The sequence below is a fragment of the Protopterus annectens genome, chromosome 4.part1 (genome assembly GCF_019279795.1).
Source record: "Protopterus annectens isolate FY-2018-M chromosome 4.part1, PAN1.0, whole genome shotgun sequence".
Lineage (NCBI taxonomy): Eukaryota > Metazoa > Chordata > Ceratodontiformes > Protopteridae > Protopterus > Protopterus annectens.
In genome coordinates, this window is record NC_056734.1 from 924349478 (window position 1) to 924375669 (window position 26192).

The 26192-nt window shown below is 39.4% G+C and overlaps 1 protein-coding gene and 1 long non-coding RNA gene across 3 annotated transcripts in view; one reads left to right on the plus strand and one right to left on the minus strand.

Moving 5' to 3' along the window:
- LOC122801120 (fetuin-B-like) overlaps window positions 1–20528 on the plus strand; it is a 163037-nt gene extending 142509 nt beyond the window's left edge. Inside the window, exons 6-7 of the mRNA XM_044070648.1 lie at window positions 5200–5280; window positions 20114–20528. Coding sequence (XP_043926583.1) covers window positions 5200–5280; window positions 20114–20341 — 309 coding nt within the window. The 3' untranslated portion in view covers window positions 20342–20528. The remainder of the gene's footprint in view (window positions 1–5199; window positions 5281–20113) is intronic.
- Window positions 1–26192, minus strand: part of LOC122801121 — a 375071-nt gene that overhangs the window by 184622 nt on the left and 164257 nt on the right. The gene's annotated exons all lie outside the window — the stretch shown is intronic.

Below are 26192 nucleotides of genomic sequence, written 5' to 3' on the forward strand. Positions count from 1 at the left end.
CATCATAACAGCATCCCAGTAACATTGATGGCAAAAGGCCACCAACAATGGTATTTGAACAAGATATGTTAACATGCAAGCAATTAAACATAATAACAATAATATAACACAAGTCCCAACATTGAGTTGGAGCACAACATACCCGTAGTATATGAGTTATAATTATTGATGCAGATGGGGGGCAGAAAATCTATTAACAAGTGCTTATGCTTCTATTTTTCACAACAGTAGTGCTCATTAATCTATGGGGCTGCCCTCATTTTATATCCACCTATGGCAATAGCTTCTGTAGTACAAACATACCTATTAAACTGTCAGCCTGGAATGGTATGAGGCAAACTGTGACAACTTTGGGTACATGACTAGAAGTGACTCATACATGTTAGGATTACATATCTGGCACATGAGTGGTACCCTGAACTGCTTTTATGTGAGTGTGCTACAGGCATACATTAACTGGTTTCATATCTATGTCCAGGATTATTTGCACCAATGACCACTAGTTGTGACAGCATGACACTTGAGAGACATGTATCGGAAACAGACCTCTCAACCTCTTAGAGCATGAGATCTGGACAAAGCCATTCATACGAGTGGAACAAAGGTCCATAAATATGGACAATTTTAGGATATTGCTCTTACAAACTTAGAAAGTTGATACAATTGCAGGTATTGCATTTGCATGGCTTTTCTTATAGATATGGCATCTGACACTTGTATGTCTATCATTATTTTCTAACTTCAGTCTATAACAGATTGCCACTGATTAGCCATGACACCACTACTTTATGTAAAACAGACTACAAATGTGAGAAAAATATCTGGGCATTCACTGAATATCTGTACACTTGAGAGATATGATTCGGGATGAGTGCATATTGTATGTACCTACCCTGTTGTCATTTGCAGGCATGTGGTGGGACAACTGAACAGTTGTACAAAGTTTATTAGTATACCCTTCATACAGCTACTGGCAATATTTATTTATCTGTAAAACCTGTGGGGGAAATATCTATTTACACTTATTCCTGGTTCCTTCTGTGTAGATAAGAACATATCTTAGTTCCACTCCCTGGATTTGAACCATTTCTGAGTGTGCAAAAGTAACAACTAAGCTATTTCTCATCACACTGAGCTATTGGGGAGCTGTTGTTGCTTCCTTCACTTGTTTCTGCCTAATAGTCTCTTGGTTAGACAGTCTAAACTTGTAATTCTGTGATGCATGCATGACAAATAGTTATTGTATTGTGAATTACTCATTTGGATTACTACAACATGGAAAACAAAGGTTGACACAAGCAATGTTGGATGGAACACAGTTTGAAACCTGACATATTACTATTCCGGGTTCAGATCTTAGTGCGGTATATATTTCACTTTTCATTTATATCTTGTTTTACAGCTACACCATCTACGGTTTCTCCTAACAGCTTGTTCATAGATCCACCTCAGTCAGTGTATGCTGTCACAGCCATATTTGCTGTGAAGAACCTGTATACATTCTATATATGTGTACAAAAACATACCAGAATAAACACAACAGGTTTTTTTAAAGGTCTTTATTGTACTTCAATATTCGGCAGTCATACTTCTATCCATGGGTCCAAGGCACCCCCTTCCTATGCTTTAGGTTGGCACAGGTCATACCTGCTCACCAGTCTGGGGGATGCCAGTAGCACTGGTGAGGTCATGTGCAAGACAGTCCCAGGCTTCCACTTTGTATTAGGAGCCCTGGTACTGGCCCTGCAGCAATCTCTCCTCATGATTTTTAAGAAGGAGTCCAGCCATGACCCTGGACTCCTGAATGCTCCAGCATTGCACCCAAAAGCACACTCCCTCTCCAATGCCAGCCATTATATCTGCACAGATGGACTATAAGAGATTTTGGCTGTATTCCTGCCTGCGACATTTAAATAGTGTGAAAGTCCCACCCTTTGCTGTCATTGGACCATTTTGAAAAGGTTAAGCTCTGCTAAGCAGTGTGCAAATCTACTAAGCCAGTTTTAACACTGCTTAAAGGGGAAGTTGTTGAGCAGTGTTTAACTGTGTGCAAATCCACTTATCTGAGCTACCTGTTGCTTAGCATTCATGTCTTAGTGATGGTTACACTTGCTAAGCATAGCCGAGAATTGCTAACCATTGCTCACTTTTAATTTTTTAATATAGCAGAGGACTGATTTCATTTCTTAAGTGTATATGATGTACTTTACATGACATCCCTCTATGTGCTTTCCTTACATTGGCAAGGGGTGTGACTATACTGTATGGGGCACTTGTTTGTACATGGGTGGTGTCACATGTTATATGCACTCACACTTACATTGTACACCAGCTACACTACCTTGGTTGACAAAAAACAGTTGCTACATAATTTAAGTTTACAAAAATAATTTTAACACTACTTTCCAATAGAAAAATAAGCTGCCTGTCTGGGCACTCGAACCATGAACACATGCATGTAAAGCCAGGACTTTAACCAGTACGCTATCTTGGCTTTGTAATTTCATCTATATATTTGTATTTATCTCCTATGGGATGTTTAAGCTATGGTAGGAGGAGGGCCATAACGAGCACACCAGCTTAGCTAAGCTTAAACATTCCTTAGCCTAGAAAAAAATATATAATAATATTATAGTATTATGTTATATAAGTGAGTATTGTGGTGTTCTGACAAGTCATTTAGGATTCCAATCAGGAAATAATGGCATCCATTTGGCTTTCAGGTTTCTATCCTTCAGTGACTCCTGTTAATACATATCCAGTTTTCTATCAACTTTCTAAGTACATGAAGGCAATTTTTTATTATTAAAAATAGTGTGATGGCATTATTTGTGCCTTAGTCCACATGGACTGCTGTCAGGGAATATTGGCATGCATTTGCTTTTAGACCTCTATATTTCGGTCATTCATACTAATGCATGACCTATTTTCTATCAACTTTTTCAGTTTGTGAAGGTAATAATTTTGATGTGTCCCTTTTGAGGGATTTCTCCCCCATTATTTGTGCATTTGGACACATTTCCTGCTATATCCGGTTGTGGAGGTTTGTACAGCACTTTTACAATGCAAGGGCTGTCTCACAGAACCTGTCACACACCCCCTGCATTGCTTTCCTGATGCTGTGTGTATTTCAGTGTCCATGGAGACTGAAATATCATTTATTTCATTTCTGTGTTGGTGAACACTGAACTACTGGCATAATATTAGAGTAATTCTCTAATATTATGCCAGATCCTATTAGAAAATGCTGTACTGCACTTTCTGAGTGCAGGGGGTGTGTTCAATGTCCGTGCACTACTTGAACATGCCCCCTGTTCTTGTTTACAGTTTGTGCCCGTTTAGGTTGAACAGCAGTGCGCCTTCATGAATATGCAAGGTGCGCTGCTGTGCTATATAGGCAGGAACACTCTGTGCAAGAATAGTGCTATTCTTGCATGGAGTTTATTGAATCCCAGGCTATACTTATGCTGCTTAACTAGATGTGGCATAGTCAATATGGGTTAAGGATGTTTGCTAGGTTAACAATAGGAACAGCCAAGTAAGCAGTCTAAAAACAGAGTAGAAGAAAGTCAAGAGAGAGGGATCCGAAGGCAGGGGACACCAGATTATGACTATGTATATATTTTTAATTAAAACAAGATACAGCTGCCCCACTAGGGGTGAATAGATCATGAAGGTTGTATTAAACAATAAATTACTGTTTTAATTGCACAGATCTTCTTCTTCCGGCTTTTCCCGGTTAGGGGTTGCCACAGCTGATCACCTGTCCGCTCATGATTGGCAGTGGAGTTTTATGGTGTCGAGTTGCCAGCCTGGTGCCCAATCTTCCACAGAAGGCACACACATGCACACACTCGCTCCTAGGGCCAATTTAGAGTGTCCAATCCACCTACAGCATGTCTGTGGGATGTGGGAGGAAACTGGAGCACCCGGAGGAAACCCACATGACCACAGGGAGGACATGCAGACTCCACACAAAAGGCACCCCAGCCAAGGATCGAACCAGAGAACTTCTTGCTGTGAGATGGCAATGCTAACTGCTGCACCACAATGGCTGCCCATTTTAATTGCACAGATAATGATTTAATAAAAAAGAAATCTTGTGTTAAAGAATAAGGATTTCTTGTGCAGCATTAGGAATTTCTAAGAGGTATAGGATATTAACCTCAAAAAGCAATATACAGTGCTACAACTAACCTGAAGTGAAAAGAGTTTTACTGCTTTGCAACTTGGTATTACATTATAAACAGTATCTTATTTTGGGACCTATATGTATGTGTGTGTGTGTGTGTGTGTGTGTGTGTGTGTGTATATATATATATATATATATATATATATATATATATATATATATATATATATATATATATATATATATATATAGTCCGCTACACATGGTCGAAATGCCAGAAAGTCGAAACCCATATGGCCGAGACCATATGTTCAACTTTTGGAATCCCGACCATGTGTAATGGACATATCCGTGCAGTGTGGAATGGAAGTATTTCCATTTCCGCACTGTAGTATGATCTCGGAGTTGTTATACTAAAGCTATGGGGACTGTGGGAGCCATAGCCCCCACAGAGGATGCAAGGGGTTGTAGCCCCCCTGCTAAGAATAAGAAAGTGTGTTAATGTTGTGTTTTTTTTTTTTTTTTTACATGTTCAAAATTGCGGAAGTCGAACATATGGTCTCGGCCATATGGATTTCAGCTTTCTGCAATTCCGATCATGTACAGTAGACCCATGTATATATATATATATATATATATATATATATATATATATATATATATATATGTGTGTGTGTGTGTATATGTATACACATACATAAATATATTATATATACACACACATATATATCACTAAATGACGTGTAGCAACTACTGCATGTATTCTATTCTTAGATGTATGGACACTTTAAAACCTTAATCAAACAGCATGCCTTTGGAAGTTAGAAAGACCCTGCTGGACTCAAAGAAAGTCCACACAGGCATGGAGAGAACAAACAAACTCCACACTGACCATAGATCAGAATTCAGGTTTGAATGATGGGTTTGAGAGGCAGAGCCACTGAGCCTTCAGATTAGAAAAAGAAAATCAAAAACAATGTCAGAAAAGCAATAAATATCTGTTGAAACTACCAGCAGTGTGTTAACTTTCTCTAAATATATATCTCTATATTACTTTTATTTTTCAGACCACAGGATTATGCAAAGGTTCTGTAATGAGTGCTCCAGAGAAAACTTACATAACAGCATCCTGCAAGTTCTTCAGTCAGGTAAATGACATTCTGTTCTTCTCTGTTTCCAGTCCATTACCTTTATGTTTATTAAATAACATTTTCTTGATGTTCAGTGTCTAAAATAGAGTCTGGATCTGTTTAAACTTCTATTTTGCATAAGCCTATTACACAAAGGTCTTTATTAAATGCTGAAAGTTGTCAAACTAAACATATGCTGGAAAAGTATCCCCTTGTCTCAGATGATGAGTATTAAATGCATCTGTTGTTATGATGGGAAGTATAGTGTTCTATTAGGTATGGTCCAATGATTTCACAAAAGGGGTTGTAGTTTGAATTATATTTCTGATGTTAAAGAAAAGCTTGCTGGTATGTTCAGAGGTTTTCTGATGTACCAGGACTATAGAACACAGGGTAATGTAACGTAACAAAGATGATTAGTGACAACTTATGGTAGTACTTTTCTTTGTATTAGAACTATTCTTCAGAAAAATGGCAGTAATCCTGTTTTGTCTCAAGTTATGGGCCCTCCATTTATTTTTTATTTTTTTTTAAGAAAACCATGGTTGTTTTCTTTGTGGACAATGAAACTATTTTGAATCTATTATAAAACTAACCTTTTTCTTCTTTTTTAGCACCATAAAAGTTTAATATAAACATTTTATTACTTTTGATAGCCAGGTGGTGATTTACTTGGCAACAGTTAATGCAATGATTTCTATGTTGGAATGATTACACATACTTTTAGATTACATGCAGATGGATAGTAAGTGTTATTAAATGTCACTGTTTATCAGTGCGTAGCATGTGTCATAAAGATGATATTTTTGTACGGGTATTGATAAAGTGGTTGAAACTCTATGTTGGCAAGCTAAACTTTCTCAAAAAGAAAAAAAGATTTTATTTATTTTATTTTATTTTATTTGAAGTTTGTTTGCCGGTATGGTGCATTGGGCCGAAGGAGCCTGTTTTCAATGGAGTCCTGGGGAGAAAAGCTCCATAGATACAATATATAAAATAATAGGTTGTTAAAGTACAAGAAGATTACATGAAATAAAAGTATATGTTAATACAATTTAGAAGATAAATAAAGCAGAAATGATATCACAATTGGTAAAAAATTACAAATATATAGTCCCTATCATTGCTAACATAGATGTTAAGTCTATAAACAATAATAAGTAGGTAGGTATTTACAAGTCGATTAAACTAAGGAGCTATTTACAATATGTATGTTCCCACAGGGGAAATATGATCGTGGGGGGGGGTGGTATGTAGGTTAAATGAAGTAAGGGAGAGATGAGTTAGGGGAAGTAGGGAAACAGAAAGGAAAAGGGGAGGTAGATATTTGAGTTAGGATAAAAGGAGAGAGGGAGAAGGGGTAGAGAGTAAGGTAGCTGCTGGGGACGTTTTGCAGGGTAGGAACATGACCATTCCCAGAGAGATGTTAGGTATGAGTGGAGCAGAGTTTTAAAGGTGGAGGGGCTGCTGGTCAGGCGAATATGAGGTGGGAGGGAGTTCCAGAGATGTGCTAAGGAAAAAGAGACTAAAGATTTGCCTGCTAGATGGGCAGGTTTGTGAAGTTCAATCAGATTCTGAGTATTGGTTCTTAGGAGTCTGCTAGGTAGGTGCATTGTAAAGGTTGAGGCAAGGGAGGGGCAGAGAGGGGGACTGAAGATGAAGTTTTGAGCATGAATTAGTTGAGAGTAGATAAGGTAGTTGGGCAGCTCTAGCCAATTTAGTTTGTGGAGGGCAATACAATGGTGAGTGGAGGATCTGTGTCCAGTGGTGAATTTGGCGATTTTGTTGTAGCAGGAAGAGAGTTTTGTTTTAATAGAAGATCGTAGGTTGGTTAGGAGTGGGGCACCATAAAGGAGAGAAGGGATGCGATATGTGGTAGAGAGAAGGAATCTAGTAGATAGAGTGAGGAAACAAATGTGGTGGTAGAACATACCAAGTTTCTGGTGTGTTTTTTTAATATTTGTTTGTATATGGGCATCAAATTTGAGCTGATTGCCAATGAGAACTCCTGACAGTTTTGCATTGAATACTATTTCAAGGGAAGTGTTATTCTGACTGGTTATGGAGAATGAATTAATGTTGATAGTTCTGGTTTTGGAAGGGGTGAATATCATGAGTTTGATTTTTGATGCATTGAGTGCCAGGTGGTTATCTAACATCCATTGTTCAGTGGATGAGAAGGCATCTTGGGTTAATTTTATGAGGGTGGCAGTGGAGTTAGCAGAACAGATAACTGTTGAATCATCTGCATATTGGATGATTTTTGCATTATGAATAATGTGATGGAAGTCATTTATGAAAATATTGAACAATAGGGGACCTAATATGGAACCCTGGGGTACACCAGTGGGAGTGCTGAGGAATGGGGAAATGGCTTTCTTCCATTTGACTACTTGTTGCCTATTGGAAAGGTAACTGGTAAACCAGCTGATAGTAGGGGGTGATAGATTTAGATTAGAGAGTTTGGTTAGAAGAAGGGTGTGAGAGATGGTATCGAAAGCCTTAGAAAGGTCTAGAAGGAGGGTGGATACAATACAGCCAGAGTCGTGGGCTTTATTCACAATTTCAAGGAAGGAGAGTAGTGCGGTAGTAGTGCTGTGACCAGGCCTGAATCCATGTTGTGTGGGAGTTAATAGGTGACTGTCGATGAGGTAGGGTAATAGTTGTAGGTGGATACACTTTTCAAGTAGTTTGCAGATGGGGGATAAGATGGCGATAGGTCTAAAATTGGGGATGTTATTATTTACTCCTTTGTGGAAGGGAATAATATAAGCTTTTTTCCAGAGTTGGGGTACATAGCCTTTTTGGATTGATCAATTTTTAAGAATACAGATGCGGAAGGCAATGGCTTCTGCAGCTGTCTTTAGGATGAAGGAAGGGATATTGTCAAGGGCACTGGAGCATGGTTTTAACTTCTGAAAGAGTTTTTTTATAGCTGATACTGGGATGGGTTTCAGAGAGAAGAGAGAAAGCTGGGAGGTGGAAGTACCTGAGGAGGAGATAGTGGAAGGTGTAGCTGAGTAAGTAGTGTTATTTGTGAAGGATGATGTCAATTTGGTTATGGAGTCGATGAAAAAGTTGTTAAATTGGGAGGCTAAGTCTATACCGGAAGCATTATGATCAGGGCAAGGATTTTCCTTTCTGCCTGGGTTAAAGAGGCTGGAGATACTATCCCAGAATTTTCTAGGGTTAGTCTTATGGTTGTATTTGGGGCAGCCACGGTGGTACAGCGGTTAGCATTGCCGCCTCACAGCAAGAGGTTCTCCAGTTTGATCCTCGGTTGGGATGCCTTCTGTGTGGAGTCTGCATGTCCTCCCTGTGGTCGCGTGGGTTTCCTCTGGCTGCTCCTGTTTCCTCCCACATCCCAAAGATATGCTGTAGGTGGATTGGACACTATTAATTGGCCCTAGGTGTGAGTGTGTGTGCCTTCTGTGGAAGGTTGGGCACCGGGCTGGCAACTCGACACCATAAAACTCCACTGCCAATCATGAGCGGACATGTGATCCACTGTGGCGACCCCTAACCGGGAAAAGCCAAAAATAGAAGATGAAGTCTCATGGTTATTTTGGAGTGTGGTATAGTAGGATTTACGATCTGAAGTGATGAGCCTTTTAACACTGTTTCGGAGCATTTTGTATTCATTTAGGGTGACTAGGGTTTTATTTTTATGGTGGTGTTTCAAGGCTGTATCAGGGAGGCGCATGACAGCTAAGGTGTCTTTAGTTAGCCAGGGGATGGTGTTGCTTTTAATTCTTTTAGTTTTCAAGGGGGCAAAGGTGTCTAAATGGTTTAGAAATGTATTAAAGTAGGTGACAGCTTCATCTAGGGGAAGAATTTTTAGAGGATTCCAGTTGAATTGTTTCAGTAAGTCAGAGAAGATGTTGGGTTTGAAGTGTTTTAAGCAGCGTATAGAGATGTTGGTATGAGACAGTTGTAGTCAGGGAGAGTGACGATGAGTGAAAATGGGAAAGTGATCACTAAAGGAGTCAAGATATTTGTTACTGATATTGTGTGTGCATTTCATTAATTATTCTTTCTACACTGATGAAGCAGCAGTAAAACTGATTTCTGGTGGCTGATAATATATGGGGTTTTTTTTGCAACATTATGCTGGATTTTTTTTTTTTTTGGGGGGGGGGTGACTGATTGTTGATGTATCAAAGTATTGCCATATTATCCATGTGGGAGGCACCATGAGGAAGGACATCATATGAAGCCTGCAACATACAGATGATCGCCTTCAGATCCTGGACTTATCTGTGCAATAAAGACTCTTGTTGTGATCAAATCCTTTAGGCTGCTTATCACATGCAATGCCTCCACTCTAAGACAGAAGTATTCATAATGCTGTGACTGTGGGGATGCAATATGAGTAGACAGCCCTTTAACCTGAAGGAAAACACTAAAGATGATGGCAGTAACACTTGGATAGTCCTATTATTGTGGAAATTGTGTATATGTTCTGATCTCACTGTGCCTTTGACGTCCATTGAATAATCCACATGTGACACTTTGCATGGTGCTCCAGAAGTATTGTTGCTGCCTTAAGGCTTAGCACTTTCAAGCACAGCCTTACCTGGAAGAGTGTCAAAAGAAAGCCTGCATTGTTCAGTAGGGCAGTAATCTAACAGCAGAGCAGTTCCAAGAACCTCATGTCCATGAAATATCCTATAAAGGTTTATGCCTATGATGGGTCTATCTGGAACTTCACACAGTCTTCATAGACTAAAACAAAAGTAGTAAGTGAACCATAGGTTGCATGATCGACTCCCTTGTTGCAGATACTGGCAGCCAATCATGCAAGTAGGTAAATAACTTTGTCTTCCTCAGCCTGAAATAGGCTGCTACAGTCATCTTGCAATTGGTGGACACCATGAGAACTGTGGTGAAACTGAATGGTAAGGCTCTGAATTGGTAGTGACTAGATTCTACTGTGAAGTACAGGAATCTTCTGGATCTGTTGGCTGTCTTTATGTACAGATAGGTATTCTGGTGATCTTCTTTCAAGCATAGAAGAATGCACTGAATCATGATCATCCAGGATCTGGTTTTCCTTAATTGTGGGTTTAGGCCACTGAGATCTAGTATGGGACTAAGGTCCTTTATCTTTATGAGGACTAAAAAGGATCTGTGATACCTTTTGGATTGCTCTTTTCTTTAACAGGCTTCCTACCTCTTTTTGGTCACCTCTTTTTGATGGGCTGTTATGTCTGAAAGTGGAAGGGTGGCAGGTTTGAGGGATAATAAAGGCATTGTGTAGCCTCTGAATATTATCCTCCAGATCCAATTGTCCTGTATGATGGCCTGACACACAGGAAGGTGAATAGACAGCCAACCTCTGACATCCTCATGATGGATACAATGGAGTAAGTTCTTAGGTGATCTGTACTTGGGCCCTGAGGGAGTAATTGAACCCATGATTTTGCAGTCCACCTCTGCCTCTGGGGTAGTGCTTCTTCTGATATCCATTACATCCACTTTTGTTTTAATCCAAGCACTACTACTCAAACTGAGGTTTATGTAACTTTTTAAGCCATAAGTTCCATGAATTTGTTATAAGAAAAGGTTCTCTTTGGAGTGGAAAATTTCAAAAACAGTGAGTTTCCTACCCTTTTGTCCATTCTTTTGCAGATGTTATTTATCATGTGGCTGAAACAATAATGAGCCTTCAAAGAAAGTGTTGGCAAATGACACCTTGAACTTTTCCACAGAGTAATAGTGTAAGAGCCAGGCAAAACATCTCATAGTAATTTTTGATCCTGCAGTATGCACTGCTCCATCTACAGCATTGTACGAAACATGCATAGAGAAGATGGAAAATGTATGCAGGTTTGACACCTAGGAAAATTGTTTGCATTCCAATTTCCTGTGTGTCATCTTGTTCAGCATCTCTAATGTTTTCTGTTCAAGATCACACTAAAATATATACATGTACATCAGATTGTTAGTCTAGGATGTGGAAACATACTTCCCAAAGTGGTCTATAGCCCAAGTTTCCTATCCAGGAGTGGACCCCTGGTTTCTCTTATAAGGTTTCTTCTTTGAGGGTGCAGTTACAGCAACTGAATAAACTAATGATGGCTTGCTCCAATGTTGCCAGTCCTTCACAGACCACAGCTATTGTCCTGCCTCCTTCTCAACAAGCTATCTGCATGACCAAGAAAACTGCACTGTCCTGAACGGGAACCACCAAATTTGGAGAGATGAAAACAAAAGCCTACAGTAAAATTTCCTAGTTTTGAGAGACTAGGTCAGTGGTCTGGGGACTTCTCTCATTCAATAGCTTAAATATTTCCTTCAATCTGAGGTCATTAAGACTGAAAGGAGTAGAGGCTTTTCCACTTCCAAGACTGAACAGGATGTGGGAGACTTCATGAGGGCCTTCAGATGCTTCCTCTTGCATCTCATCTTCCTGAGAACACATTTTGTGGAGACATCTTTGTGAGAGGAAGAGAAGACATGTCTGGATACCATCCTGCCCCTATTTTGACTTTCTGCCCTCTGCCTTTAGGCTGAAGATGATGGGGCCAATGCTGCAAACTGATGGGAGTTATTGGGAGGGTCCAATATTCTTGGCAACTTCTCTACAGTGTATTTCAGTGCCAAGGCGTGGCTCTGCACTGCTTCCCATCTATCAGCAGTTGACACCAAGGTGGTAAATATTGAAAGAGTTGATGGATACACTGACCTCATTGCCAAGTACATCAGTGTCAAAGGGCCCTGTAGGCATCTCGTACCAAGGATGACACTGGCACTGAGAAAGTCTTTAGCACCAAGGCTCTAAATGTTAAGGTGGTTAACACAGATAATAGCACTGAAGTGTCTGCATCAGCCTCAGTGCAGACTGTCTGGATTCAGCACTGATGATTTCAGTATCAAAGCCAGTGGTGCAGAGGAGAAAGTCATCACCAGTGCAGAAGCTGATGTCTGTGCTGATGTGGGAGTCAGTGGCTGAAATACTTACTATTTAACATCTGATATCAGAATAAGACCCAGGGAAGGATAGCAGAAGTAAAGAGAAAAGAACCTTTTCTTTCTGCTCTTGAGATGGAAGAAGAGAAGACATCCAGTTCAAACTGGACTTTGACTAGTGCCCTTATCAGCTTGTCCATTTAACAGATAATGATGGGCTACAGAGAGACATACAGAACTTGATTGAGGCCACAAATTAAAGCCTGGGCTCCACGTAGCAGAAAAGCCTCATAGCTGTGTAGTCAGTACTAATACAATGGACGTTTCTAAATGGAAATCTCCAGGAGCAGCTGTAACTTATTGTGTGTTAAATCTTCTAGTGCCTGCCTCATGTCTCACTGGAATTATAGATAAACTCACTAAACTAAGTATAAATCCCTATGTCACAAGATGGGTTGCCAACTGGCTCACTGACAGAACCCACACTGTGAAAGTAGCAGACTCCAAATCCGACTTCAGACCAGTGACAAGTGGAGTACCACAGGGTTCAGTCCTGGGTCCTCTTTTTTGGTATCTACATTTCTGACGTACAGGCTAACACAGAAGGTCTTTGGCTAATGAAGTTTGCAGATGACTGCAAACTAAGAGCCATAATTGAAACTCCTAACGATGTGGACATCATACAAAAGGATCTCACTGAGACAGATGCCTGGTGTCAAAGCCATGGCCTTAAGCTCAATGCCAAAAAGTGCATTGTCATCCCCTTTGGTAAAAGCTCTGAACCCATGAGCTACCACATAGGTGGTAGTCCACTTAACACTGAAACTGTGATGAGACCTTGGGACACAGGTGGACAGTAGTGTCTACTTTGATAATCACATTGCCACAGTAGTCAGGAAATCCTTCTATGTGGCACACCTCATCACAATAGATTTCTCATCCAGGAAAAAAGAGGTCATTGTTCCCCTCTACTCGTCACTCATTAGACCCATTATAGAGTATAATGCCCCTTTTTGTATGTACCTCACAAGACATCTACAACAACTGGAAAGGCTGCAGAAATACCTCACAAAGAGGATTACCAGCCTCAAACAGTTGCCCTGTGCAGACCATCTCAAAACACTCCAGCTTTACTCTGTCGCATATCGCCTACTCAGAGGTGATCTCTGCCTAACATACAAAGCTATGTCAAATCCAGAGCTGTTGGACATGCTCCACTTAAAGAAATCCCAATCCCTCTGAGCTACATGCTCTAGGGACCTAAACCTTGTCAGCATAATAAACAGAACATGCTGGAGGGATAGATTCCTGTCCCAGAGACTTCCCATACTATGGAACAAACTACTTATCTATATCAAACAAGGCTCCTCATTAGCACTCTTCAAGAAAAATCTTGATGATTGGATGGGAAATAGGAAATTTACCTTGGGGATCACCTCTGTGGCTCTGCTCGACAGGGGCACAGGAAAATTATTTTCTTGGGTTGCAAAAGCCAGGGTACCTTTTTGGCTAGGCTTGTGTAGGTCCTATGGTCGATAGCCTAGTACCTACCTATGAACTTAGAATGGGAATTCTTAGGGCAGAAATTTCAAACTAGTGGCTCTCTGGCATCAAGCATTACTCAGATTAGTATAATATTGGGTGATAGAAGTGAATCTGCTACATTCCTAGCTGCACTGACTACCTTTCCTTGGCTAACTGTACCAGTCATCATGCAGCCTTCATAGTTATTTGAGTCCAATACCCCTGTTTTAGGGGAAGATTTATCAATCCATCTTCTTTTTTGTTTTGTTTTTCTCATAGCTTGTATCTAGAAAGCAGAACTGACTGGTAGGAGTCCCAGCAACATGAACTTAATTTTGCTGTGTTGAAAGATCCTGATACTGAAATTCTCACAGATATTGCAAAAGGAGTCCAGGTGTTCCATCCTGGGGCATACAAAGCAAATGTCATGTCTTGAGAGTGGATTCTGTGACCATATTTGACAAATTTTATAAGACATTTATCCTTTTCCATTTTGAAGGCAGAACAACACAGCCAAACTAGAACATCTACAAGCAGATGTAACAGCACAACAATTTCTGGAAAATACACTAAAGTAGGAAAAAAAAAACGAAAACAGTTCTCTAAAAATAGCAAAGATCTCACTCTTAATGCAAAAGGTAGAACACTACTTAAAAAGATATAACTAACATTAAAGAAACTCTAAATAACACAAATCAAAGTAATGAATGCAGTCATTTGTCAAGCTTGGGGACATCTGCATCTGAAATGAGGGGAGAGATGAGAAGCATTATATGAGCAATGGTGGTATTTTACAGCCTGGGAGTGCCTTAAAAATGCTGAGTGACTGTTGCTTATGACTGTCAGCCCTACAATTGAAGTGGATGAGCTGAATCACGCAGGTTAGTGTGCCAAGCTACGTAAATCTTCTATAATAATCAGGTGGTTCCTGTAGTAAGTGCAAGATTCCATATTGGAGTCCTGCAACTCCAGAAATGTATGACATGCCTAGGGGAAATATCTAGTAAGTATAATTGTTGTATCTCTGAGAATTTTCCCTCATCCCAAGTACAGCAATCTTGGAGTTAGATTATACAAGTAATGTGGCTCCAAAGGGTGTAGCCTCAATATCAGAGACTGCAAAGAGAATTGCTTTACTGCAAACACAATTATACTTGTGTGCAACAGAATTTTCCACATTCTCTGTTTTTAATTGCTAATTGTTTTTAATATTCACAGTTTTGGGACTCACAGACCTTCAACAGGCGGCATATCTAAAGTGACTATCGACAGACCTAACAATGACCGATATTTTCTTTAGTATTATTCTGGCATAAAGTTTGCCTCCTAAACCATATGCCTTATTCATCAGACTCTACAGTAAGAGCAGTGAGTAAGCCAAATATTAAACTGGAGACATCACAGAAGTACCTTGGCTCTCTAGATCTAAATTAACTTCCCAAAGCTTTCAGATTTGTCTGGGCTCAATTTCACCCAGGTGGCTGTTATCCAGTCTTAGATTTCAGATGAGCTGATGCTTTTGGTCCTCCTGAGATCTCCACTACAGGAATAATCAAGGTGTAAATGCAGAACTTTTGGGACTTAATGTGTGATTGTATATGAAAACATTTTCCCTTCTGGTAACATAATGTGACTTATAACTACAATACAAAAATCATAAATGAATGGCTGGTTATAATACGGCCCTTTTTACATGAATAGCATGCGTTGCTTTTGTCACCACAAGAACATGAAATAAACTTATTATTACAACACATCCATACGTAATATTTTATATTAGAGAATGCACTTACTGTACATTAGCACCCTTACTAGAGAAGGAATGTTCTCCAGCAGGGTATTAATAAACAAGTAATGCCCATTGAAAAATAAGTCCACTTCTTCACGGCAGCATATCAAGCTGCTGTGGAGCTTGGACTGAGAAAACGGAATAGCTGCCATTATTTTACACTTGCTAAGCAGCGCTTTTGTTGTTTAGCGAGTGTAAAATAAAATAAAAGTAAAATAAACTAAAAAAATTGTGTGTGTTTGTGTGTGAAAGTGTATGCGTGTAGGAGTGTGAGAGAGAAAGATCAGTTGAGCTACTATTTTATATTCACTAATCAGAGCTTTTGCTATTTAGCAAGTATAAAATAAAATAAAAGTAAAATAAAAAAAAAACTGTTAGTGTGTGAAAGTGCATGCTTGTATGAGTGTCAGAGAGAGAGATTGGTTAAACTACTATTTTACTCTGGCTAAGCAATTCTTCTGCTGTTGAGCAAATTTGAAATAAAAAAATGTGTGTGTGTGTGTGAGTGTTTGTGTGTGTGTGTGTGTGTGTGTGTGTGTGTGTGTGTGTGTGTGTGTGTGTGTGTGTGTGTGTGTGTGTGTGTGTATGAGCATGTGAGAGTGAGTGTGTGTGTGAGAGAGAGATCCCCGGCGGCATCACATAAGATCTTTACGTACCTCGACCATAAAAGAAATCTGGACAGAGCCACAAATAATGGGGTAACAAAGGGCTGAAAATAAAGACAGGTTTTAAATGTTGCTCTTATAAACTTAGAAAGTTGCTAGAAAAACAGGGTTTTTGATAGTATGTATTTTCTCTGAAGCAGAGAGTGTGTGTGTGTGTGTGTGTGTGTGTGTGTGTGTGTGTGTGTGTGTGTGTGTGTGTGTGTGTGTGTGTGAGTGTGTGTGTGTGAGTGAGAGTGAGTGTGTGAGATGAATACTGGAAGCAGCAACAGCAAAGAGGTTTACAAACCTCTACACCTTTCAGATGAAGAAATGTGGATAAAGCCTAAAATAAAGGGGGAACAAAGGCTCTAAAATATAAACTTAATTATTGCTCTTATAAAATTACAAAGCTGCTAAAGTAAAGAATTTAAGTTACCATGAATTTTTTGAAGGAAAAAAAATAGTCTTAAGCTCAAATGTATGTCATTATTTAATAACTTCAATTGAGCATCAGGCTGGCAACTCGGCACCATAAAATCTACTGCCAATCATTAGCGGACTGGAGTTCTGCTGTGGCGACCCCTAACCGGGAAAAGCCGAAAAGACAAACAAACAAACAAACAATCAATCTCCAGTGACTGCCAATCTAATGATTTAGGAGTAAGACACCAAAAACTGAAGTAAATAACCTGTTTTTTTTTTTTAATGTTATATTTTGGCTGTAAAATGCTTCTTCCAACACCATTAACATATAGTACAGCAAGTTCGAAACATTACATGGAGGAACTATTTTACAACAAAAATATACTAAAAAATATATAGTAATAAAATATATATATATATAGGTAAAACACAGCAATTTTACAGCGAGTCCATTCTGTAAGTGCAATAATGCCCTCCATGGTGTGTGTTAATGTGTAATTAATCCACTTCCAGGGGTGTAGAGGCCCAACGCCGCTGGGTGGACATTAATTTCATGTTAACACACACACCCTGTCAGGTATTACTGCTTGCGTACACGGATGTATATCTTTTGTTATTCTAATAATGTAAGTTAGAACGGAAAATATTCTTTAATGACACCCTGTATATCAGTGAGTCAATAGCTAAGGTAAATAAAACTTGTTTGAAAGCTCTTGCATTCAGGCTGGCTAATTTTGATATCCTATTAGTAGGTTTGACTTAACTAGAAAAATTAGATGTCAACACTGTTTTCACAGTAGGCTTTTTCACAAATTAAAAGGCTAAGATTGTTTTTGGTTGTGGGTGGCCAAGAGGTTTTGTAATGTGAGAAGTATCTAAGATGACCAAATAGATTTGTAAGGCAGAATAAAATGTTACTCACATATTTTCATCTATTTAACATTACGTATTACGTTGAGAGAGTTACTAATTCCTTAAGCTTTTCAGTCTTTATTGGAGAATGGCAAAGGGATGATGAAACATTTTTTCTAATAAGTGATTGCCATCACATTGGTGAATTTGGTGATGTGATGTATTGATTTGTTTAATTTATTTATTCATTTGTTGATGGTACCAGGCCTTAATGGAAGTATAATAAAATTAATATCAGAAAAATCATATAGATAGAAGTGACATACTGCATTAGAAATACCAGGCTGACAAATACTTAGAATGATTAAGTACAAAATATTATCACACTATGCAATAACAATAATGTTCTAGTCAGAAGTCTTTATTACTGCATTGCACAAACAGTACTAATATCAAATGGTAAAGCCATATTTACATATTAAGCAAAGCCATTCAGCTTTTCTTCAAGAAAAAACAGTTGTTTTGCTGATTCTGAAATGCAAAGGTTATTTTAGAATTAGCACAGTCAGAGTATGAAAAGACTGACAGTATGTGTGTCATTTATAAGTGCTATTAAAATGACTCTTGTGACATAATGATCAGGCTACATAAAGCTGCTTTTTTCTCATTTTTGACAAAACAAGAGAATTTCATATGAGATGAAGCCATTGTAGGTATTTTCCTGATTTAACAGACAGTCTGTATTCAGTGGCCCTCTCTCTTCCATAGCTATGGCCATTACTACAAGAACTATTTCATAAGTCAGCGTTTTTTTAATGAACTTTCCTAATAAGAGGACAAAATGTGCAACAAGATAATATACATCATAATTATAAATGGGAAACATGCTACAGATTTTTCTTTGTGATATTTCAGCAAGTCAGTTGCTTTTGTATACAATAACTCGAAGTGTTAGCAGGTCTAGTTCCTACATAAACAGCCCCTGAACACAAACCCACAACCTAGAACTCTGCCTTTGCATACTTGCACTTCTTATCTGAGGGAATAAACCTGTCACATTTGTTTCTATTTGTAATACCCAAATTCTAATAAATGCAGTTATCCTCTTCCCTACTGTCAATCATGATATGAGCACTGAATAAACAATCCATAAAAAGAAAGAGCGCATCATATGATTAACTGCTAATAATATGTAAGCTTCCTGCATGATCTTCAGCATGACACTTAATTTTGTGTTTTTTCCCCAGGTTACAAACAGAAACATACTTTCATTTATGGATCCTTACCCCTTGGCTCATATTCCCTTCACTTTCACTCTTTTCCTGTCTTCCTTTGGCTCATATTCCCTTCACTCTCACTCATTTCCTGTCTTCCTTTGGCTCATATTCCCTTCACTTTCACTCTTTTCCTGTCTTCCTTTGGCTCATATTCCCTTCACTTTCACTCTTTTCCTGTCTTCCTTTGGCTCATATTCCCTTCACTCTCACTCTTTTCCTGTCTTCCTTTGGCTCATATTCCCTTCACTTTCACTCTTTTCCCATCTTCTTTTGGCTCATATTCCCTTCACTTTCACTCTTTTCCCGTCTTCCTTTGGCTCATATTCCCTTCACTCTCACTCATTTCCTGTCTTCCTTTGGCTTATATTCCCTTCACTTTCACTCTTTTCCTGTCTTCCTTTGGCTCATATTCCCATCACTATCACTCTTTTCCCGTCTTCCTTTGGCTCATATTCCCTTCACTCTCACTCTTTTCCTGTCTTCCTTTGGCTCATATTCCCTTCACTTTCACTCTTTTCCTGTCTTCCTTTGGCTCATATTCCCTTCACTTTCACTCTTTTCCCATCTTCCTTTGGCTCATATTCCCTTCACTTTCACTCTTTTCCCGTCTTCCTTTGGCTCATATTCCCTTCACTCTCACTCATTTCCTGTCTTCCTTTGGCTCATATTCCCTTCACTCTCACTCTTTTCCCATCTTCCTTTGGTTCATATTCCCTTCACTTTCACTCTTTTCCCGTTTTCCTTTGGCTCATATTCCCTTCACATTCACTCTTTTCCCATCTTCCTTTGCATTTTCCTTATTTTTATATTTCTTTCCCTCTTGCCTCCTCTGAGCTGTAGACCTACTTGTAAAAATTTGTATAGGTGCACAATACCTATCCCCACCTAAAATGTTTTGAGAATATGATCATTACCCCAGCTTGGTGACTTTTACCGTAGCATTCCCATGCTTCAGAATCAAAGTAAATCCTCTGTCAACAATAGAAGATTTTCCTTTAGAACTAGGTGGAGATTAAAAGGGAAGGGATAAAAAGAACTGTCTGACCCCAAGCAAATAGAATTCATGGAAAATGCATTTTGTTGGTATGGGCGTTGCTGCACATAATACAATCCTATCATATTTTTTCACATGGGGTAGGTATATAAAATTATGCCCTTCACTTTGTTATAGAACAATTATAATTAAAATAATGATCAAGTTCTAGATCTGACTAATTGTTTGAGGCTGGCATGACTTATTTGGCATAAGTGCTTTTGTGTTCAGTTGAATTACATAAATTATTCCCATAGGATAGCTATACTAAAACACTGTCTAGGAATCTAAAGTAGACAAAAAATGATATTAAATGATGCATTCATAAAATAAACATGGTAAAATATGTGTTAACAATTTGCTTCTTCAATAAATGTGATGATTTTCTCTTTTTCAGGCTGAAGAAGCTGTCAAGGACCATGAAGTAACACTGCCATTTTTCCCCCCGAGGCATGGTGACCAACATCGTAAAATGACATTTTTGGAACAAGAACCTCAAGTTCACCCCTTCCCCCATGGACCATCAGAATCAAGTGACTGTCCTGGAAAGCCTATCCGTCAAGCAACTATGTTACTCTCACTGCTGCCAGGTGGAATGCCAGCCCAGGAAAAGCATTCACCTTAAATTATGCCTGTAGCATAAGTAAATGTTGAGGATCACAATGTATTTCACGCCTGCATTATTTGAAGTAATTTTCTTATAGTGCTTTTCAGCAAGAAAACTGTAGAATGATATGAAATATAATGCCTTTTACATGGGCTAAAATGAATGCTAAAATATATTCCATACCACAATAAAATTCATTCTTTCATGTGTTTTCTATACATTTTATTAGGATATGATGAGCACTTATCCTTATGTGCCTTTACAGATGTGTGTGTGTGTGTGTGTGTGTGTGTGTGTGTGTGTGTGTGTGTGTGTGTGTGTGTGTGTGTGTGTGTGTGTGTGTGTGTGTGTGTGTGTGTTTATACTCATGACCAGTTTTACAGATCCTGTTTATTTTGGCTTAAAAAAAGGAGCGCAATATTTTTTTATTTATTTATTAACTTTTTAACAGTATTACTTCTGTTGACACAGGTAATCATAGAATTAACTCACAAGATATACAACTATAGACCATACACTGATTCTAATGGCACATTTACATTACATTTAGCATTCTTTACTATTGTTAGGATTGCATTTTTGCAAAACATTCTCCAGAAAGACACCTATATACATCATTTGCCACTTCTGAACATTCTGCAAGTATTTGAAACCATGCTGAGATGAATAATCTTTATTTACATTGCCTGATATTCTTGAATGTGTATTGATTTATTGATTTATTTATTAAATTAGCTTCAACATACAATTTTCATTTATGAGTATTTCCTGCAACATCAGGTACATTTGCTATTATCTGAAAAAAAAATTACAGGAAACAATTACATTGTTTCATATCAGATACAAGTAATGAACTATAAACAAACATGCACACAAATGGCTGATAAAAATTATAAAGAATAATCTCATATCCCACTTACTTCCACCAATTTATATGTAATGGGCAGGTCTTATGGACTTTTATTTCCAGACTATCACCATGTTTGAATATGCGGTGAAACCAGCAGTATGGGGTTTGACTCCCACCACTGGTACCTGCTAAAATACAAAGACAAGTGGCTTTAAAGGTATATGGTGTCTTAGATAATAGCCAACACACACACAATCTCTACCTAGCTAAGTCCCACATTGCATGGCTACAGATAACAGCTGTAATCATTGGCTCCCTAAAATTTTACATACCTAAGAATGAGTCCAGTACCTTTCAGAGCAAACTTATTAACAATAACTGAAACTTGTCCAGAACAACTTTGTGTCTACCTGCATGCATGTGTATACACACACACACACACACACACACACACACACACACACACACACACACACACACACACACACACACACAAAAAAAACAGTTTTCAGAATGGGGCTAAATGGTGATTTTCCAGCACAACCACCCCTTCCTTCCCAAGTTTATTGTATACTGCCACCATTTAGTTAAATCTAAATCTAATAAAGCAAGAATGCACTTTACTTTTTATCCTTAAAATAAGGCAGCTTTTAAATGTTGAAATGAGAACAGTAAGTATTAGCAAACACCCTTCCAAGGATGGACATCACACTGGTTGGTACACAGGTAAGATGTACAAACCCTTATGCTAGTAAAGTAAAACATCAGCCAGAAGCACTACAAGTTAAGCAATACACTTCTTTACTTAAAGAAAAGTTAAATCCAAGTGAATATGCAAATTGTAAAATAGTTCCATAAGAAATTGAAAATAAGGCATTTAAAAGATCTAGAATTGTCAAAAATTTGAGCTCTCATAAATGATTATGCTCAAGCATGTAATGCTGTAGCTCCTATTCTTTCTGCAACATTTAACTAACCAGGATTAATATAAAGTCCATCCATTTATAAGTCCCCAAATATGACTTCTTGTGGTTTTGGTCAGACTTTTAGAAGACTACCTTCCTTTTCCGCAGTTACATACTTTTGGAGGAATTCCAACTCATCCTTGTACAAATAAGTTGTTCTTTGGCTATGTCTTAGCCTGAATCTTCAAGGAGCAATAGACATGATGTGCAGATCTGCACAGTCACAAACCAAATTTTAATTTTGTTTTTGAAATTAGCTATATTTCCACAGTAACAAATGTACAGTTATATACCACTGTGCAGATTTTCTTTTACATAAAACACTTCATTAAAATGGCAAGCAGTGCTACTTTTACACTTTTATCTTGTTCAGTGCAGCTTTAGTACAATGGCTGTTTTATTTTCCTTTAACTCATTCACTCCAATGGGGCTCAGGAAGTTTGGACTGTAACTTCCAATGGGTGGAGACTAAGCCTTTGACAGAATCAAATTACGTCCTCACATACGTTCATAGGTTCATAGGTGTGCACTAGGCTAATGGCCCTGGATCCTTTACAAGCCTGACCTATGGGATTACCCTGGCATCATACCACCTGACCTTAATTGCCAGTGCCTCTGTCGAGTAGAGCCACTGGAGTGATCCCCGGGGTGAATTTTCTGTTTCCCATACTCATCAACATTTCTCTTGAAGAGGGCTAGTGAGGTGCTCTGTTTGACATGTAAGGGAAGTCTATTCCACAGCAGGGGCAGTCTCTGGGTTATGAACCTGTCCCTCCAGCTTGTTCTGTTGATTGTGGTATTGAGGTTGTGTCTCTGGAGCATGTGGTGTGGAGGGATTGGGATTTATTTAGATGTAGCATTTCTAACAGAGCTGGATCAGACATGGATTTGTAAGTCAAGCAGATATTGCCTCTAAGTAGGTGATATGAGACAGAGAATAGTTGGAGTGTATTGAGTCTGTCCATATAGGATAAGTGTTTAAGGTCTAGGATCCTCTTTGTGAGGTACTTTTGCAGCCTCTCCAGTTGTTGCAGGTGTCTAGTGAGGTACATGCCAAATGGGGCATTGTACTCGATGATTGGCCTAATGAGGGAAGAGTAGAGGGAGACAATGACCTCTTTCTTCCTGGATGCAAAACCCTTAGTAATGAATTGTGCCACATAGAAGGACTTTCTGACCACAGTGGTAATGTGGTGGTCAAAAGAGAGGTTGCTGTCAACCTGTGTTCCCAGATCTCATATGACTACTTTTGTGTCCAGTGGACTACCATTGATGTGGTAATTCATGGGAACCAGGTTTTTCCCAAAGGGGATGATGACATTTTTTGGCATTGAGCTTAAGACCATGGTTCTGACACCAGTCACTGGTCTCAGTGAGGCCTTTCTGTAGGATGTCAGCATCACTTGGGGAATTAATAATAGCTCCCAACTTGCAATTGTCTGCGAACTTTGTCAGCCAGAGTCCCTTCCTGTTGGCCTGGACCTCAGACAAATAGATTACAAACAGGAGAGGACCCAGGACCGAACCCTGTGGGACTCCACTCATGACAGGTCAGCAGTCTGACTTGGAGTCAGCTACTTTCACACTGTGGGTTCTATCTGTGAGCCATTTTGCAACCACCTAGTGATATAGGGGTTGATGCCTAGCTTAGTGAGTTTTTCTATGATTCCTGAGTAGGGAATGGTATCAAAGGCCTTGGCCAGATCACAGAAGGCTGTATGAACTACCTTGCCTTCATCCACAGCTCTGGTGACTGATTCAAAGAAGTCAGCCAGGTTGAGCAGGCATGATCTACCCTTCACAAATCCAAACTGTGTGAGGTCCAGTGTTTGGAGATTCCCAATATCCTTGTTTATTAGGTTCATTATCATACATTCAATATCTTTGCATATCAGACTAATGGGGTGGTAGTTCCCAGGGTCTGTACTCACTCCTCCTTTGTGGAGAGGGATGACTGTAGCAGTGCACCATTTGGTAGAGACAAAGCCTGAGATGAGGCTGTGAATGAACAGGGCACACAGGTGAGATGCCAGTTCACTCTGTAGTTCATGTAGAACACAGCCTGGGATATTTTTAGATCTCATAGAAGATGTATTATTGGCCTTAAACAGTGCTGTTTTAACCTGTGCAGCAGTAATACTGGGTGCCTGGCAATCTACTGGTATTGTGATTGGTCCTTTGGTGGGGAAGAGAGGGGTAAAGTTGGTACTGAATCTGTTGGCCAGTATACTGGCAATATCTTTTAGCTCACTATAAAAGGTATCATTATGCAGTAGCTCAGAGCAAATCTGGGTATTGCTGTGGAGATTCTTTACATAACTATAGAAGGCCTTGTGGTTGCCTTTACTATCTGCTGCAATTCTGTTTTCATAGCTAACTTTAGAGGATTTGATGAGGGATCTCAACTTTTTGTTGAGGCTGCTAAGGGAATTTTTCCAGTCTTGGGACTTCACCTTATTCTGCATCAGTTTCCTCATTCTGTTGTAGTGACTGTTCATGGCAGGGGACCACCAGATTGGTTTCCTTTTTTGGAGGAGAGAACCTTGGTTGTATTATGTATGGCAAGATCCATGCATTTGTGTATATATTTGTAGAGTGCATTCATGTAAGATTTGGCAGTCATGCAACAATTCTCCATTGTTATGAGTGCCGGTAAGCTAGCCAACTCTGTTTTTAGAGCCCAAAGTTAGCTTTGGAAAAGTTTTTCATGGTGGTTACCTTTGCAGGGGTGGGATGTGGATTTCCAAGGTGATTAGTTTGTGGTCAGATCTAACCAGGGAGGAGCTGACTATTGATGTAGAGCAACGGTCGCCCATGTTAGTAATGACCAAGTCAAGGATGTTTCTACCTCTAGTGGGGGTAAGAATGAGCTGGTTGAGGGCATTAGAATTAATGAATTCCTGGAAACGGTGGGCAATTGTATTGGTACATGACTAGTTTTCCCAGTTAATGGAGGGGTGATTGAAGTCACCATTATGAGAGTGTTTGAATATTCTCTAGGGTGCTTAGGAACGTAGAGTGTGAGTCTTGGGACATGGGTGGGGACCTATATCAGGCAAAGACCTGATGCTCGACAAGCCACGATGCTTCGCTAAGGATGGCTTGCACCTGTCACCCCAGGGCTTTCGGATATTGGCAAAGGCTCTTGCTACCCCCATAGTGCCTTTTTTAGGCAAGGCTCAAAAGACAAACCCACCTCCATAGGTATCACAAGGGATAAGAAACTAAGAGTAATGCTACTCAACGCCAGAAGTCTAAACCTCAAGATGCATGCACTCGAAACTCTCCTTAGCATGGAGAACATCAATATCTGTGCAGTAAATGAAACCTGGTTCAGGGCTCCCAAGAGCACCCCAGCACTACCAGGTTATACCTCATACCATGCTTTTCGGCCCCAAAACTTGGACCGAACTACAAAAGGAGGGGGAATATCAATATTCATCAAATATACCCACACCTCCAGGTTGGTGGCACAGCACGAAGCATCAGAGACTATCCATGTGCAACTAACAGTGGGTAAAACTGCCTTCCAGTTTATAGCCTGCTACAGACTACCCTCCCAAACCCAGGAACCTCACTCAGCCTTCCTGAGAACACTGTAAAATATGAAGGTCTCTCCAAACACCATTATATTGGGCGACTTCAACTACCCAAACATAGACTGGGATCATTACTCTAGCTCCAACACCCTAGACCAAAGGTTCCTAGAATTCATAAACTCAAATGCTATGGAACAGCTTGTTACTACTCCCATAAGAGGGGAAAACATACTGGACCTGATCATCACCAACATGGGGACTCTATGCTCCAGACCAGAAGTGTATCCCTCACTGGTAAGATCAGACCATAAACTAATCCAACTGGATATTCACATCCCGACCCCACCCCCTGCCCAGAAAACCACAGTGAAAAACTTTTCTAAAGCAAATTTCAAACTCCTCAAAACTGAGGTGGAATCCTTCAAAGCCCCCGGGCCTGTGGAAAATATGGCCCAGACCACAGAATCCTTTATAAATGCATTCTATGAACACCTTCAGGAATGCATGGATCATGC